We start from the raw sequence: 17,386 nt of genomic DNA, 5'->3' as shown, positions 1-17,386 counted from the left end.
TGTATGCATATGTGTGTACACACACACAAATGGATTTATTTGACATTCTAAATCTTTTTAAGGCCCTGGTGTTAATTACTTTGATCAGAAAATGAAATAAAAAAATAATGCATATCCATTCTGGAACATAATATTTGATAAATGGAGATTATTAGAGGCAAATATAAGATTTCACAGAAGGAAACATTAAACCATTTATCTTGGATTTTGTTTTTTTCTCATCCAATGGATACATGGGTTGGGTCTGTATAATTACAGCCAGTCAGATCTGAGACAGTAAATTTAGTTATTATGATCCACGGAGTTTGCTTTCCTGAAATACTGCCTTTGGATGTCTGGTGTATATTTGTGCCGTGTTAGGTTGAAGAACAGATACTAATTTGAGACTACTGAGAGCCTGTAGACTCAAGAATACCCTTATAAGGAAAGTTGGCACCCAGTTTTATACTTATGTCTTCATGGATAACTACAATGTACTTTATTCACTTAATCAATGCAGACAAAAGTTCACAATGGAGAGCTTTTTGTCATGGGCCAGCTGACTTGACTGCCTTTATAGATCAAACAAAATGGGTGATTGCCAAACATCTACTGTATTTTATACCAAAGAAAACCAGTCAAAGAGGAGAATTGTCTTAGAGAAACTACTTCGAAGACTGACTGGCATTTTACACAAAAAAATCTTGACATTTAGAAAAGATAAAATAGACCAACTTATTGGTGAAGATATTGTATAAACACAGTCTTCTGGAAAATATTCTTGAGTCATTGTTAAGATTTCATGTCCAAGTAACTACACAGGATTGAAAAGCAGATCACTTATTTTTTTTCTTATGGTCATTTGAATCTTTCTGTTTTGAGATTAAGCTTATTAAATCCATATTTTTAAAAAAGTTTAAACTGTTCTGAAGGTAAACAAAATCATCTGTCTATTTATCACTCTGATTCAAAAATCTTCAAGCAGAGTTAACAAAGGAAAATAACATGTAAAGGGAGTATGTAGTATGAAAAAAATCTACTGAGAAATGAAGAGTATATTTTAATGCTTGACTTCCTGCATGAAAAAATGATGAGTTCATTGACCCACTATTACCTTTTGTGAATGCTTAGATGGAAGCAAGAGAACTGCACAGTTAAAACTGGGGGGAAAATGAAAGCCTAAGAAGGGAAAAACCTCCCATCATGACTCTCAGGAAGCACTTGCTATGCACAAGAATCAACCTTTCTACAGCTGACATATGACTGTATTTCAGATTACCTTCCATGTTAATCTCTTCTCTCACAATAATGGAGCTAGTTAAGAAATGTCATTCTTTTAAAAAATTCAAAACCAAGAAATAAAGGTGGAAATGATGTCTTAACCAGGAGATAATTTTAAGGTTAACATTAAGGGCGAAAAGTAGAGCAAAGTATTCCCTTACAGAAGACTAGAAAGTCTTGGATGTCCACACAAGGTGCTTTTATCAGAGGTAGCATTTACTTTACGTGTACTGTGGTGAATTTAACAATCTATGGTTTTTCTTTGATGAGGCCATACATGTTTTCTTGAAATAAAGATTACATACAGTAAGTTTATCTCCCATGATGACTTCAGTTTACATACCATAGCCCGTTGCAGTCCCATTGGGCGTCTTCCTTGTGATTATGTACACAAGCTGAACTAATTAGTGTGGTATAGTTCTTCCCTTCCCAGGCTTGATTTAGTCTGGATGTCCCTCTATTATGCAGAATGAAGTGGCCAGAGAGAAAAGAGTTTCGATGACTCAGAGCAGGCACTTTCCTAGGAAGCTAGAGCCTCCCACACATCCTTGCAGTGACCTGCTTCCACATAAGATGATGGCTTCTAAGTTCAGTTGAGGGTCTGAATGGCATGAGACCCACTTAGGGCAATGGAGCAGTTTCTGCTTCTAGATTTTCTAGCTGAAAGACAAAAAGAAAGAACAAGGACAGTGAGTGTTTCAGATTGGGTTACAGTACACATTTATTGGACATCTTCTGTGACTATATTGAGAGCCTTTATGTATACCTTCTTCTGCAACCTTCAGAGTTTTCCCTAAATGTCAAGACACTAGTTGATCTCTCGGGTCATTATGAATATGTTACTGCATTTGTACACACTAATGCAATAAGAACTATACACTGATGGATAAGAACTATGCGCTGGTCATCAAAGAGATATTATTGATGACTTGCTTGAAAAAATATATATATTTTAACCCAAACTCTATCTCTCTCTGTCCTTGACCCTCTTTCTCCTCATCCTTAAATTTTCATGATTTGATCAAAATTTCAAAAGAAAATCGCAGTAATTTTGTTTTCATTTCTAGATAAATTTTTATTTTTCACCCAATCCTTAATGGATTATTTTTTCCCTTAAGTGACTGATTTGAAGTTCAGGAATTTCCTCAGCATGACATTTGTTCACATGCATGAAAATGTGTCTTGATATTTTCAAATAAGGGGGGAGGATTATGGAAACAAAACAAGTTTTATAATTAACAAGTAATCATTGCTCATTACAATTATTAGAACTTTTGGTGAGAAGAAAAGGTGTTTATATAGTAAATGTAAAAGGATGACAGATTTTTTTTCTTGAACTTTATTTTGATAAATCTCAAACTTCAGGAAAAGTGCAAAGAGCACTTATAGATGCTTTACCCAGATTCGCCTGCTGTTAAAATTTTTCTCTCTCTTTCTACACGTACGCATACATATGCACTATCTTATTGAACTATTTCATACTAAGTTGATCTTTTATCCCTAAATATTTCAGCATATATTTCCTAAAAATAAGAATAGAAAGATCATTATCACTAATGGGAGAAGCAGTCTGCCACGAGCCATGGCTGTTCCTGTACATCCTTGCTGACCATGCTAAACTGTGCCACTTTACTGCCCTCTGAACTGGCACGGTTTCTGCAGATAGTCACATAAGCAATTAAGTCGGTTGAAATGACCACAGCATTGATCGCTGTGTGGCTGCTTGCTTCGGGAGAGGTTTAGTCATTGCTTGTGGCAAATAGGGACTGGGATTTAGCTCTGGGTTCTTCAACTGTTCCACAACCCGTTGGGTGTGCAGCCGTCATCTGCATTACCCCATCTGCATTACTCCATGGGGTCTGGGGCAGGGCAGGCACTACCGTGCTAAAGCTGCTACTGTTGCCTGTGCTGTGACCAGTGAACTGTCTAAGTCCTGTGGTCTAATTTTGGTGCCTATAGAGTGACCTCTTACTAAATCATCTTTGGAGACTTGTTACTTCATGCCATCTTTGAAGAAAGAGCTTGAGATTCTTCTCAAACTGGCACAACCAGCAGGGTGCCAAGATAGATGACGACTTTTTAAATGAAATATATTAAGGCGACTTGATATTGGGTTATAAAATTATACAGGTTTCAAGTGTATAATTCAATAATATGTCATATGCATATCGCATTGTGTGTTCTTAGAAAAGGCAAGGGCCCAGGGGTGAGGTTGGAGGATATAAAGAAATATCTTGGGAGCTGGTGACAATTGTTCTGGCCCAACTGGTGCAAAGAGAGGGAGTGAGCAGTCCACCTCTGTCCCAGCTGTTGATAAACATGAGTTGAGTTGATGGATGGAGACTGAGTGGTGAGGGATAAGTTCTAACCAGCTTCCCAAATGGTGCTATGGCTGCTGCTTGCTCTTCTATGGGTGAGGGGACTAAGAGGAGCACTCTGGGCCCCACAGGTAGGGAAGCACCCAGTCTTAAGTCAAAACTAGAAACCTCTGGAGGGAAATATGCCTCTATAGTTACTAGAAGGATACAGACCCATAGTGAGAAGAAAAGGAAGAAGGCCCAGGGGTGCTTTAACCTGAGCAACGGTTAGACACGTGGCTATGCAGGAGTGTGGAAGGTTGTGTTCTCAGAGGGCAAACAAAACACCTAAATTGTTTGACATACCTCATGATTTAAGTCACTGTGCAGATCATTTAACTGGGACAGAATCATTCCCCACAGTGAGGTTTGGCACTGTGGATTTCTGTTTTAATGACTCCATCATGGCCAACCTAAAGAGACTTTTTTTGAGGCCAAGAAAGTCCCATGAAATCCCATGGAGGAAGCTGTTCACAGCATGAGGGCTGAAGCTTCTCTGGACTGGGTCTGTCCTGGACAGAATGACAGCCTGATCATGATTCTCATCCAGAAAATGACTAATGAGCTTTTAAAATTGTTCCCCTGCCCCCAGGGGGAATCCTCTATTGTCTTTCTTGCTGAGATGCCATGTGCTGGAAGCTGTGCTGATTTACAGCTATTAGATGTCCAGGATAGCACTCCCTAAACCAGGCAAAGCCCCTGAAATCCAAGACAAAGCCCTGGATAGGAAAATCTAACCGTCTCCAAACCAGAAGGCAATGTGGATCTGCCTCTTAAAATAGGAGTTTCCCAAAATAGAGACTGATGCGATGATCAACAAAGACATGCATTCCGGACATCGGGCTGCAGTGGGCCCCAAGGAGGCAGGTGGTTGTGCAGGCACAGGAAGCTCCACATGCTTCATTAGAACCAGAAGCCTTTGTGGAGATCAGTCTCCCTCCAGCAAAGGAACTAGGAAGCCAGGTGGTGGCTTGAGAGCACACAGCTGTCTCAGAACCTGTGCTGCCTGATCCTGATTTGAAAATCTTTAACAGTAAGGTGAGGAGTCTTCATTCCCAGGAGACCTCAGAGGCCTTGCCCCCTAAGGAGGGTGCAGAGAGGATAGGGGAGAAAGGTAAGGGTGGGAAAAACATAAACTATTATGTCTCCTTTTGATATCCATGCTCAAACGTACCAGGCTCTCTTGAGAGGTGAGGCTCACTCATTCAATTAGATTTAAAACAGTAAAATGGGAAGGGAAGTGACTGTGACATTTGGGTAGAGCTGGTTGGACCCCCGTTATGCACCCCTTCTGCTGTTCTTGAGGCTGAATGTGTAATTGGAATCGGTAGTTTACATGCTCGTCCTGTGAGTGCTCATACACCAAGGGAGGTGTTCTGATCTGGAAGAGCCACCTGTAGAGAGGTGGTGGTGGGATGTGCGTACACCTGGTCACAACTCAGCTTCTGGTTCCCTTCGCATATTATAGCCGTGTGTGGCCAGTGAAAAAAGCCGAAGGAATCTGGAGGTTCGCGGAGGATAATTGTCAACTGAATTCGATTTTTGCTCCTGCAGTTCGAGCTCTTCCAGACATTGTGACTGTCACTGAATCAGTTGCCCGTGATGGCACCTGGGATGCCATCTTAGACTTTGGTCGTGCCTTTTCTCCATCCCTTTGGCACTTGAAGATTAAAATCCTTCACCTGGCTTAGCTTCCATAAACATGGTTACTGTGCAGCCATGGTAATGTTGGATTCTCCCACTTTTTGCCACCAGTGGGTGGGCCAAATCACAGAACAACCTCTCTCTTTTTGCAACTTGTTCCTCCTATGTCAATGACATTATGTCAACCAGCCCCAATAAAGTTAGCAGATGCTAACTCAGCATGAAGACCCAGGATTGCTCATTAATTCTGATAAGATTCAGGGACCAGCCACCCAAGTCAAAATTTTGGGAGCACGTGAGCTACTGCTTAATAGTGGGTTCTAGAAACAGTAAAAAAAAAAAAAAAAGAAAAAAAAGTGTTCTCTGTGTTATGACTCCCCAAGACTGGAAAGACTGAAACTTAATTGCACATTTGGGTATTGGAGACAAGATGTGCCTTATCTATGTACATGTTTTGTTGAGGCTACAAGTTAATCAGAAAATCTGCCAAATTTCACAAGAGACCTAAGTGACAGGTGACACCGGAGGCTGTGCAACAGGCTGTCCCAAGAGCCCAGCCCTGGGACCCTTTGAACTACAGATTTCTGTTAGAAAAGGCAGGGGTGCCCATTAGGGGTGCCCCTTGGCGCCTCCCAACACCAATCCCCACTTCAGCTGGGGAAGGGATACCTTCAACCTTGGAGACGCTGGGAGGGGGCATTGATCAACACTATCCTTATCTCTAAATGCCACCCCGTAATGGGCAAAGCAATCACATGGTCCACCTAGACAAGCAGTAGCTCTGGCTGCCAGGTCAGCCTTCTGGGAGCATTACTTCGATCTGTATTCTGTGGGATCAGAGACCCACATGGGCTTGGCTGGCCCTTAGTTCCTCTATGTGCCTGATGTTATCAAAGGCAGCTCCTAAACGTGAAGCTCTTGTCCATGTGAAAATGCAAAGACAGGTACAAGCTTGTTTCAGGTAAGCTCACACCAATTCCTATGACACCTGCGTGCCTTTGGGTTATGCCGTGCATAGCCACAAGGCTACAACTACTTGGTGACCATGCCCATATGGATTACCCAAATCAATGTAATAGTGAACAAAATTAAGTTTATCAACAAATGCCAAATGGAGTCTGTCCCCTTCAAATGTATGTTTGCAAGTGGGACAGCATGAGCCACAGGCTCTGTCTCCACTGGCTGTGGGGTCTGCAGTTTGGCTCATCGTTGGCCCCTGCAATTGTTGGCTATAACGCTGCTCCTTGGATCACATCCCCTTTGTTAAGCCCCCAGGCAAGGAGATCTGTCCTACCTGAGGATTACATGGATTTCTGTTTCTACACAGCAGTGTGAGTACTGTTCCCTGGCATCAGAGTCCACCTTCTAGAGACAGGTCAGGAACTTATCCTTGACTTTTGCCTCCACGGTCAAAGGAACAACAAGCCATAGGAGATCAACAGGTCAGGCTAAAGTCCCTGGTCACAGATGGATCATCGATTGGCCTTAGCCTACCTACGGTTGGTATTATGCCATCCTCTCCTGCTGTGTTCTAATGAACAGCAACAGCCTGGTCGCACAATCCACACATAGCACAAGAAAGAGGTCTAAGTGGCTCTATGAATAAGATCTAGCAGTCCTCTCTGGGACTTAGTCGAGTCAGGAATCCTGGCGAGCAGGGCTGAGGTTAATACTGCTGATTGATCTGATCCAATGGATGGAGATTCTGTGACTAATAACCCTAATCAAGTATTGATTGAAACAAATGAGACAGATTTGTTCTTAGCCTTTGCCAGTATGCCCAGTCCAAACTGCTAATGGGGTGACATAATCATATGGAAATTGAGTTCAGCCAAGAATATGTCGAGCTGACAGGTGACTTACGAGGAGAGCAGTCCGTCACGTGTCCTCGCACCTTCTTGCTGACTGAGCTGAACTGTAACTATCTTTGACTCTGAGTCGTTTCCGTAGTCTGTCACATAGTCAGTTAAGAACCTTTTCGCTGCCGACTGCATGAGGGCCACTTTGCGATCGCTCACTCCCTCTCCCAAGGGAGAAGGCTCGGTCTGCTAACTACAAAAGATGCTGAACCTTTAGGTCTGGGCTCCTGAGCTGCAGGGCCATCCATGGTGTGCGTGGCAACAGTCCGGGCCCATTGTGTCACACCGTGAGACGTGTGGGCAAGGAAGCCAGCACTCCCCATGGCGCTGTCAGTGGTAAACTGTTTTCTCTGGCCCATTGAGTCACATCGTTTATTCCTGGCACCCACAGAGTCCTGGCCAGCTCCCCTGCTTGCTTGCTGAGACCTCTTCCGTAGAAGCTTGTAACTCCCTGCCGCTTTCTAAGGCTGGGCTTCTTTCTTGACAGTAACCGCAGAACTGTTATACATTTCAGTGAACTTGACATTTGACATAGACACAATATTTTAATCTACCATCAGTTTTTCCAGTTCCATCAATAGCTTTTAAGCTGCTATTTTCCCAAGAAGTCCATGAGCAAAGCTCCTTGGGCCTTTTTTTTTTTTTTTTTTTTTTTTTTTTTGCCTATTTTGAAGAATAAAGTTTTGAAAAGCTCTTAGATGCCAACCGAAGAGATTAAAAACATTTTTAATCTCTGTACAACAACCGAGAGGGAATTTAAGAGACTGTCTTTTCCAACTTTGTCCATCTATGGAAGGCGGCAGAGGTCTTTGGAAGTGAAGGGGCCTGCCACAGTGAATCGGCCGAGGAGCGCTGGCTCGATATTTTTATTTTTACTTTTTTTGCAGCTGCTCTCTTTCACTTCCATTTTCTCCTTCCCATTTGTGATGCCATTTAAGTTGCAATTGAAGCTAATAACAGCCTTGGGTACTTTTGAAGCCGATCATAGTTTCTGTCAGTAATAGGCTTCAAAATCTCATTTGTTACAAAAAAAAAAACATAAAAGCAGTGCCACACAAAATACTTTTGGGCTTGGTGACTCAGAGGCAAAGTTCTCCATTTACCTAAATCATAGGAACTTGTCCCTTCATGCTCATTGCCAGATTCAGACAAATTGGGGTGTAGGTATAACAAGGGGTCAAATTTCAGTAACGGAGAATTCAAGAAGAGGTAGAATAATCTGATAGTTCAAAGGATCCAGACTCAATATGCCATATGCTTCCTCCTGCTTTAATATGGGTTTATTTTTACAATATATATATATATATATATTTTTTATCTCATAAAAGGAAGCTTTGGTGGTTGCTTTTGATGTCCACTAAAAGATGCCTGCCCTCAGAATCTGCACGGGGTAATCAGTCAAACCCAGAAATGAGTCTTAATTTGCTGTCAGTCGAAAAAGGCTGGGAACATCCTGCTTATGACAAGATCCCCTAAGTATCCGGTGGCATGGGATACCAAGCTCACCCAGCTGCTGGTCAGGTGACACCGGAAACTCTGTCCCCTAGCGTCTAGACTTGTGTCTTTCACAAGAAAGTTTGCAATTATTCAAACTTTGGTATACTTCTCACAGTTGAGTATAGATAACTTTTAAAAGAAAGCTATTTTTCTCAAGGATGATTCATTCGACACAAAAGGATGTGTCAATTATAGGGCTTATTCTTAGCAATGTGTAGTTGAAGTCAGTGAAAACATATCTGAAAGCTACAGAGACTTTTTCCCCTTTAGGAGTGTAACTAGAAAGTGGCTTCAAAACAAAGCAAAACAAGAGTGAAAACCCAAACAAAACACAGCCTGCTCTGGCTTTCAGATACGAAGTTGCAGATCTTGTTTGTATTTAGACTGCATATTTTAAATGAGTGAGAATAAGAGATCAACAATTTTAGAACACTGGTGACTGCCTAGAATTTGGGGATCTATTGCAGTAAAACACTGAATCGTGAATAGATTTGTGACTGAGACTGATGGTCTCCAGTGGGCTTTTTGAAGCTACTTAGTGAAATCTTCATTTTGTGAGATGTTACAAGGTGTCCCTTGAAAACTTGGGCCTGTTCCCAGATAAGTTTGAGAACTTCAGCTTAAAAAACAAAATGAAAATATATAGTGATAGATATGTGCAGTACACGCACACACATTAGGACTTTTCAAAGCCTTAAAATGCTAACATACAGTGTGAGTCCTCATGACCAAAAATAAGATAGGCGATATTTCCTAACATTTGTCTAAAGTGCTATTTTTTTGTTGATCCTCATTAACATTTCACTATAGGAACTATATGAACCCGGTAGAATTTATGAAAACTAAAAACATCATTCAGAGAGTCATCATCTTTGATTCCCTGCATATCAAATCTTGACCCATGAGTTTGAGCAACATCCCTGCCATGTAGGCAAAATGCCGATGCTTGAACCTTTAAGGCTTCTTTGACAAGGAAATTCTTGAATTTCAAAGCTTGGAAAGTTCTTTCTTTGGTTGTATTGAAATCCTTTTTCCTGTATCTTCCACGCTTTGGCTTTAATGAGTAGAGTTGTATTAGAGAAATCCAATTCCTTACTCACTTTTCTTTAAGTATGTGGGGAAAACTACCTTGTCCTTAGTTTTCTATTTCCTGGGGTAATCACGTGTTCTTATTTCAAACGCTTGTCATATTGAAGAACTTTAATTCACCTTCTTGGTTGCTCAGCTCTGAATACTACCCTCTTTGTTAATTTCATTTTTTGAAGTCTATCATCTGTTAAAATGGAGCTAACATTTTTTTTTTTTTTTTTTGGTTCTAGACACTAGATTTCTGTTGATGTAGTCGAGCTATAATTGCTTAAGTTTTTGCCTACTCTTCTAGCATGTTTGGTTCATTTTCTTATTAGATTATTTAGCATTCCTCCATTGATTGAATGCCTAAGATGGGAATCAAAATTTATAAATCTACCTTGTATACTATTATATCCAGATCATAATTCAACATAGTATAGCATTACAGAAATTAACAAGAGCTTGTCAAATCTTTTGTTAAAAACACTATTGATATAGGGTTTACTTGATTCCCTGTCTCATAATCCTTTAAGAAAAAAAAAAAACTTTTTTAGTTTTGTCATAATTAATTCTTGGAGAACTTATCTTGCCTCCTAGAGATTACTGCTTCCTTTCTAAGCACTCTCAAAATACATTTTAATAATCTGATCTGGGTTCTAAAAACAATCAGTGCAAAGGTAAATATTCTGTGTGGTTTTCAGTTACTACAAAGTTCCCGTTAAAATTAAAACTATTTCTTTCTTCTAGTTTTTCAGGACTCCCCCCATTCTTCTTTGCTTCTGAAGTTATGGTTTGTTTCATTAACTATGTCTCATTTAAAAGTTCTCTTAATGTTTTAAGATCAGCAGGTGATTTGGCCTCATTCAGAGCTTCCCAGGATGAAGATCGTTTTCTCTGAAAGAGAAGCTTAAAATAAAATTATTTGAAGAATTGTACTTTCCTTGTCTTTTATTAATACTGTCTTATACTTTGCATCTGGCTAGCAGTACAGAAGAAAGCTTTTAGGTAATCAGTGTGATGTTTCCAAGGAGATTTAGACTAAAGTCAGGACACCTGGGTATAGTTCCAGATCTCAGGCATGACTTTAAAGACATCACAACTAATTTGGATCTCGATGTTTCTTCATCTATTGAACATGGTTAGTCAGCTTAGGTTAGTGATTCTCAGCTGAATTTTTTTGGGGGGGAGGGGGGCGTGCAAAATCTGTAGACATTTTGGCTGTCACAGCTAGGGGTGGATGGGCCCTACTGACATCTAACAGGTAGAGGCCAGGAGCTTGCTAAACATCCTACAATACACGTCCTCCACAACATAAATTATCTGGCCCAAAATGTCACTAGTGCCAAGGTTGAGAAGCCCTGAGTTAAACCAATCTTATGATGATTCCTTTGGCACCATTATTTTATTCCTTTTCATTTTTCTTTACAAGAACTGTAATTCAGTTTCTTGGGGAAAATGGGCAGGGAGAGGAGGTGAGAATAGTAAGACCTCATTAAGTGGCTTGGACTAGCAATATTAGCCAGTTGCCTGGTGCTGTGCTGTGTACTTTGCATGAACATTCATACATCACATTCACATGAAAACTGTTAACTACTGTAGTTATCACCGTTCTGATAGATGAGGGAATTAAAACATGCACAATTTCAGCAACTTGCCAGGACATTTCAACTGGTCAGTGGTAGAATCTGGATTAATAAAGGAGCCACCTAAATTTTCAGAATTTTATATTATACCTGCTAATCTTAACTAAATATAAACTTTCCCCTTACCAGATAAATTTTTTATTTAAATTACATATACTAGAGTTTATATCAAATATAATTATGACTTTTTCTTTAGTCACAAACTTTGTCTTAAACTCCACTTGAAAACTAAGTATTTGAAAAGACTTTGCTGTCATCTTTTATATTTAGAAAAAAATAAAGCAGAGTCAGATGGGTGCTAATCAGGGAGACCACGTCATAAATTATATAAATGCATAACCATTGTGCAGTATAAATAAAACTAACATAAAATCATAAAAAAAAAACGTTTCTGATCTACAGTTTCCTTATTTATGGAATGAGGAGGTTTGAATTAGATGACAGCAGAGTTCCGGTTCAGTTCCAGTATTCTAAGAACTGAGTATGTTGCATCTGCTCGATAAATCCAATCGCATTGTTGGGATTTAAATATTGATATTTGCTTAATTATCGTCTAGCCATTTGGAAGTTTATGTGTCCCATCGAATTTCCAAAATAACTATAAAAATTCTCAGTCACAGCGCATGTGAACCAAACTACAAACCTCCATTTGTAGCATTTTAGGGTTTTATGAACGACATGTATATATCTCTTCTACTTCCAAAGAGTAGCTCAAAGAAAAACATTTTTTGAAGTTGATGTTTTGAATGTGAATGAGCCCGCATAAAACCATATCTGGGGTCTTATGAACATAAGGGTGTTTAACTGACATGGCTGAGAAGAAACGAGAACGGCAAACGTGAGCTATTCTTGCTGTGTTGGTTAAATAGGTGGTTGCCTTGTCAAATACGTAGCAAACATGTTGCATTTCACACCCGATGGTTGCTGCATTTTTTTTATTGCCAAGGATCATTTTGGTGGTGTTAACATTTTGAAGTTTAAGATATTTTTATTTCTCAGTGTCATTGTCCATAGACTTTGCTCTGTTGCTTTTCTATCTGATGTGCTAGAGGTACCTATTTCATCACACGCAAAACAATTGTTAATTTCTTATACTTTAAGGCATTTAGATGTACTATTTAGAAATTCTGGATCATATATATACTTACATATTATGTATTATGTATTACATATTACACATTATATATTCTATATTTTTATATGTTATATACTGATAATATAATACATAAATATATAGATAAATTATATTTTATATATAAATATGATTACATGTGTTTTTTCTGGATCTTTATATATGTATATGTGTACTTTTCTCTTAATTATAAAGATTTGATAATATAGGTAAAAAACAGACAGGGCTTGATAGATTTTATAGATTTCTATTACCCCCAGAATTTCGGGTGTCTAAACGGTAAACAGAATAGTAAAAAGAATGAAGCTGATTTGGGACAAAAAATGTGCTCTGTGGATCAGTTCTTATTTCTTCCTTTCTTTTTTCTTCCTTCCTTCCTAATGGACACTGTTTTACATAGACAAATGGCCTGAATGACTTTTACATACATTCATTCTTAATCTATAAGTGCCATTATGTTAAATTGTGATGAAACTTCTGACTTTATTTGATACTTGATGATTATTTTATATAAGATAGAAAAATAAAGATTGACACCTTCCCAAACACTAAGTCAATAAGTGAGATTTCTTTCGTGATAAATCAATACAAAATGGCAATTCACCACTTAAGATTAGCCAAATAGAAGGATGTCTCATTTTAAGTTAGTTTTTTAAAGAAAAATATGTTGCTATATTTTATCAGTTAGTTACACTCATTGAGACAACAATCCTAAGAAAATGCTACAATAATGATGTTAGTTCATCCAATCATTAAAATTCCAAGTCCCTAAAGGATCAGAAAATTCAGTCAGAAACAACTCAAGCTAATTCACATATCAACATTCACTGTACATTTCTGTTATATATAACAGCCTTCTGGTTGAATCCACTTATAGGTGAGTTGAAAAAACTGGGTTTTTGCAAGATGAAGAGATTTGCTCCTTCACATATTGGTCAGGCACAGAGTGACAGCTAGAACATTTACTTTACTCACTGTTCCCTCTGGGACTACCACCCCACTAAGCTGTCTTCTCTAGTAGGACAAATGTGACTGCAGTTAAGATCATAAAGGTCAATTATGAAAATATCAAATGAACCTCTCTGGCAGGAATAAAAAATTTAACTTGTAAAAAGCAAATGCTTTCCTTTAATGAGAGACAATATGACCTTAATGATGACAAAAGATTTTAGTTCAAATAATTTGATCTAGATAATGGTAATCAAAATCCTCATTATTAAATTTTTAATTCCGCATGTTATTTGTTAATCCATGCAAATGCTCTTCTTTACAACAGACACACAAATACTCTGTGAATACATCTAAACAAACTTGCGTAGAGACCTTACAGTGTTCAAACTGTCAGTATACAAAGGCTAAAATTTAATTATAAGAGCCGAGAATAGTGTAAACTAGCCTGGAGGAACAGTAGGGCACATTGATTATGAGCCTATATTATCAGAGCAAATTCAACAGGTTCATTCCTCAGCTATTACTTTTTAACTATGACCTTGAGCTAGCTAATTCCTTAAACATTGGTTTCCTCAACCGTAGAGTAGACATAATGACTTAAATAAGATACTGGACATAAACTGGTTACTAAATGTTATTACTAGTAGTCTTAAAGCCAATTTTTTTGAGAATAAACATATTTCCAATTAAAAAATAGTTTTTTTCTTCCAGCTACTTTACAGAAACATACTATGTTCTTCTGACATTTATAAAACACATTTTTTTTTTATTTTAAGCCAAGATATACTCTAGAATCACACATGCATAGAGGCACAGCTATACTATGCATGCATGTGTGTACACACACACACACACACACACACGCACATGCACGCGCACACTAATAACTGGAACCATTTTTTTTTTAAAACCATAGAATTGAAAGAAGAGCCATTTTGGTCAAGCTCTGTAATTTTGGGAGATATTCTCACTTGGGGCTTTTGTCATGGAATTGAAATGCTTTCCTTCTCAAATTAGCTCTCCACAGATGTCTTATAAGAAAAAAAAATCAAGATCCAGTTTTTGAGAGTGATATTGTTGATTTTAAAAATCAGGCTTCTGCTTTTTAGTTTAGCTGATGATAGTATAGTTTTATAGTTAGTACAAATGAATGAAAAGTATCTCCTAATTTCTTGACCTGCTACTTTGATTAACATGTAAAGAAAGTGCTTTAAAAATAGTAGCCAAAGGGTTTGGAAATGGACTTGCTATATTAATGAGAAGGAGTTAGCAGGTGGTCCCGTATTAGCTTTATCACTATAGGTATATTAAAAGTTAAGGCCTTCTTCAAGAATAACTACATTGTTTTGCTAAACACAAGGTTCATTCAGTGAAAAGACTTCATATCAATCAGCTTCACAGAAATGGTTACCCACATTAGATAATACAGTAACTTCGGTAGTGTTTGGGTAAAATTATAGTTTAAATTAGAGTTTTCAGTTTAGTGTTTTATTCAAAATGCAGATTCTTGGACCATACTGTGACCCAGTGAACCAGAACTTTTTAGAAAAGTTCTTCAGAACTTACATTCTCTGGAGCTCATTAAAGCTTGAGAACCTCTGGCTGAGACCATACAGTTATAGTTGAGTGCAAGGTGGCATTATGTGGGAATGCAGAGGAAAACTTTGGGTTAATATTAGAAGCCTGGATGTTTTTATCTGAGTTCTGCCTCATACTGGTGGTTTGGTCTTGTTAATCATTTAACCTCTTTATACATTTTAAAATTATATTTACCCATAAGGGTTGTTATAGGAAGCCATTGTGGTAGTGCACATGAACATACTTTTTAATCTGTATGCTATGATGCAAATGTAAGACAGCATTATTATGGTTATAGTTAACATAGATTTTAAATAATCATCCAACTATTATAATGAAGTTGTTTTTTTTCCTGTGTAATGCTAAACATTTGAAAAATAATCTAGGTGTCAAAACAGAAAATGCATTATGGAATGTGATCAGGGCGGAAACCAAGCAGTAAAGATCAGCATCTCAAGTCCGAGTTGGACTGAGTAGATCCGAACACGTGGGGAGTGTTTTCAGGCAAAGCGGAGTCCAATAATCCAACAGAAGGCACTATGTGCACAGAGGAATTAAACTGCCGTGAGAACACGTGGAAAATGAATGCCTATGCCCGAGTCTACGTCACAAAAATCTAGGAGCCATAAAGATGATCAGTCGAAAAATCAGGCATGGAGTCCTACAGCCGGAGCAGCGGCTGAGTCCTGGAACGCACAAAAGAACATGGGACCATTTTTTCCCCCTATACTTAGAGCACTGAGTCCAGTTCTTGGCTTCCTCATCAACAGTGTTCGTTAAAACCAAATGATAAAACAGTACAAATGTAAGAAGTTGTTTCAAAAGTATAACTTCTGATTGAAGGACAAAAGGCTAGAGAAGAGAAAATAAAGAACCTCTCCCGTGAGTATTTTCTAGTTTCCGAAGGGCGAGCCTGAAATAACATCAGTGTTATTCAGTCATTTAGGTTGCCAATCAGTTGTATAAAAAAGGGGTCATTGCCACCACCCTTTGTAGCTCCTGAAATATCATGAGCCTTCTGGTCATTCAGTCAGTCGACTGATATTTCTGGACTACTTTGTATTGTGTCAGCCACTGCATTAGGTAGATACTGGAGGCATCCCTTGGGAAGCTATGGCTTTCCTGTCTCATGCATCGTATGCCTCCAGTATGGTGAGCAGAAGTGGCCATAGTTCCTCCCCTCCCTGTATCCATACCCCCTTTACAATGTGACAGCAGCTCCTATCATCAATAGATGGAGTTTGTTTTCCACCCTTTGAATATAGAACCTGTGCCCACCATTGAAACAAGCCTGGCTAATGAACATACTGGAAGAGGAAGATCCATGTGTAGCTGGACATTCTTGCTGTGGTTATCCTAGATCAGTTAGGTGACAGCTGATCCAGAAACTGCTGCTGACCACAGAGTGAGCCCAGCACAGACGGGAAGAACTTTCAGCCCAAATTACTATAGAATCGTAAACTAAAAAGTGGCTGCTTTAAGCTACTAAATTTTGGAATGACTTGTTACACAGCAGTAGCTGACGGAGTAGGCTTTAACTATATAAGCAGGATTCAAAGTTAATTTTGGGCACAGCATTTTCTCATAGGGCTTATCAAATTACCTTGATAACTGCCAAATCTCCACTCCACATTGCGCAGTATGGACATGGTCTCAGTGTACAGCTGTCAGAATACAGACACCCTGGGAAGGTTTGATATTGGATCTCTGATCTGCAGAATATGAAGTTGACTACTGTGCTTGAGATGTGACATATATAGTATACTATATTTCTTGGAGAAAACACAAATACATAGGCAGGACATAAACACCTACAACAATACAAACTTCTAACAAACAGTTAAAAACTTAATGCCAATCCAATTAGCTTCGTTTCCTAGCACGATGGCTCATGATGTTAAACAACAACAACAACAAACAAACAAACAAACTGTTCATCAGATTCCGAATTTGCACAACTGATCGACTATGTCCTACAGACACAGCCATAAAGCCTCTGATTTTTCCTTCAGATAATTTTTCTTATTTTGATATGTTTTTGAAACTATCAGCAAAGGCTGATGTATTGTTCCAGACATCTGTGTGTAACTGCCTTGATTCTAACGGTCACATTAGTGGAAATGAGCAAAAGGATCTTTGATTTATCTTAATTTTCAAATATGTCAGAGTGTCTTTTCCTCTTTTCCTGGCAGCCGTGCTCCTTTGTCCAGCTCTCCCAGCTGGGCATTGTGGGAAAGCAGCCCATGCCGGGGCTAATGTGTTTCTGCTGTTATCTGACACAGATGCCGCTTCACAGAGGCAGCAATGAAGATAAGCCCTAATTGGATGTATTTTTAAAGCAAACCTTTTAGTTACTTAGAACAGAGATTCCCTGATTAGCTTCCTTTCTTCCCT

At 38.8% G+C, this 17,386-nt stretch overlaps 1 protein-coding gene across 1 annotated transcript in view; it reads right to left on the bottom strand.

Annotated features, from left to right (window-relative positions):
- Positions 1-612: 612 nt before the first annotated feature.
- The window catches only part of OPRM1 (opioid receptor mu 1), a 50,921-nt gene continuing 34,147 nt past the window's right edge, over positions 613-17,386 (bottom strand). Inside the window, exon 4 of the mRNA XM_016156331.2 lies at positions 613-1,920. Coding sequence (XP_016011817.1) covers positions 1,882-1,920 — 39 coding nt within the window. The 3' untranslated portion in view covers positions 613-1,881. The remainder of the gene's footprint in view (positions 1,921-17,386) is intronic.

The sequence above is a fragment of the Rousettus aegyptiacus genome, unplaced genomic scaffold, assembly GCF_014176215.1.
Source record: "Rousettus aegyptiacus isolate mRouAeg1 unplaced genomic scaffold, mRouAeg1.p scaffold_m13_p_1, whole genome shotgun sequence".
NCBI classification, from domain to species: Eukaryota; Metazoa; Chordata; class Mammalia; order Chiroptera; family Pteropodidae; genus Rousettus; species Rousettus aegyptiacus.
Note: the sequence above shows the minus strand (reverse complement) of the source record. Positions and strands in the feature narration are given on the sequence as shown.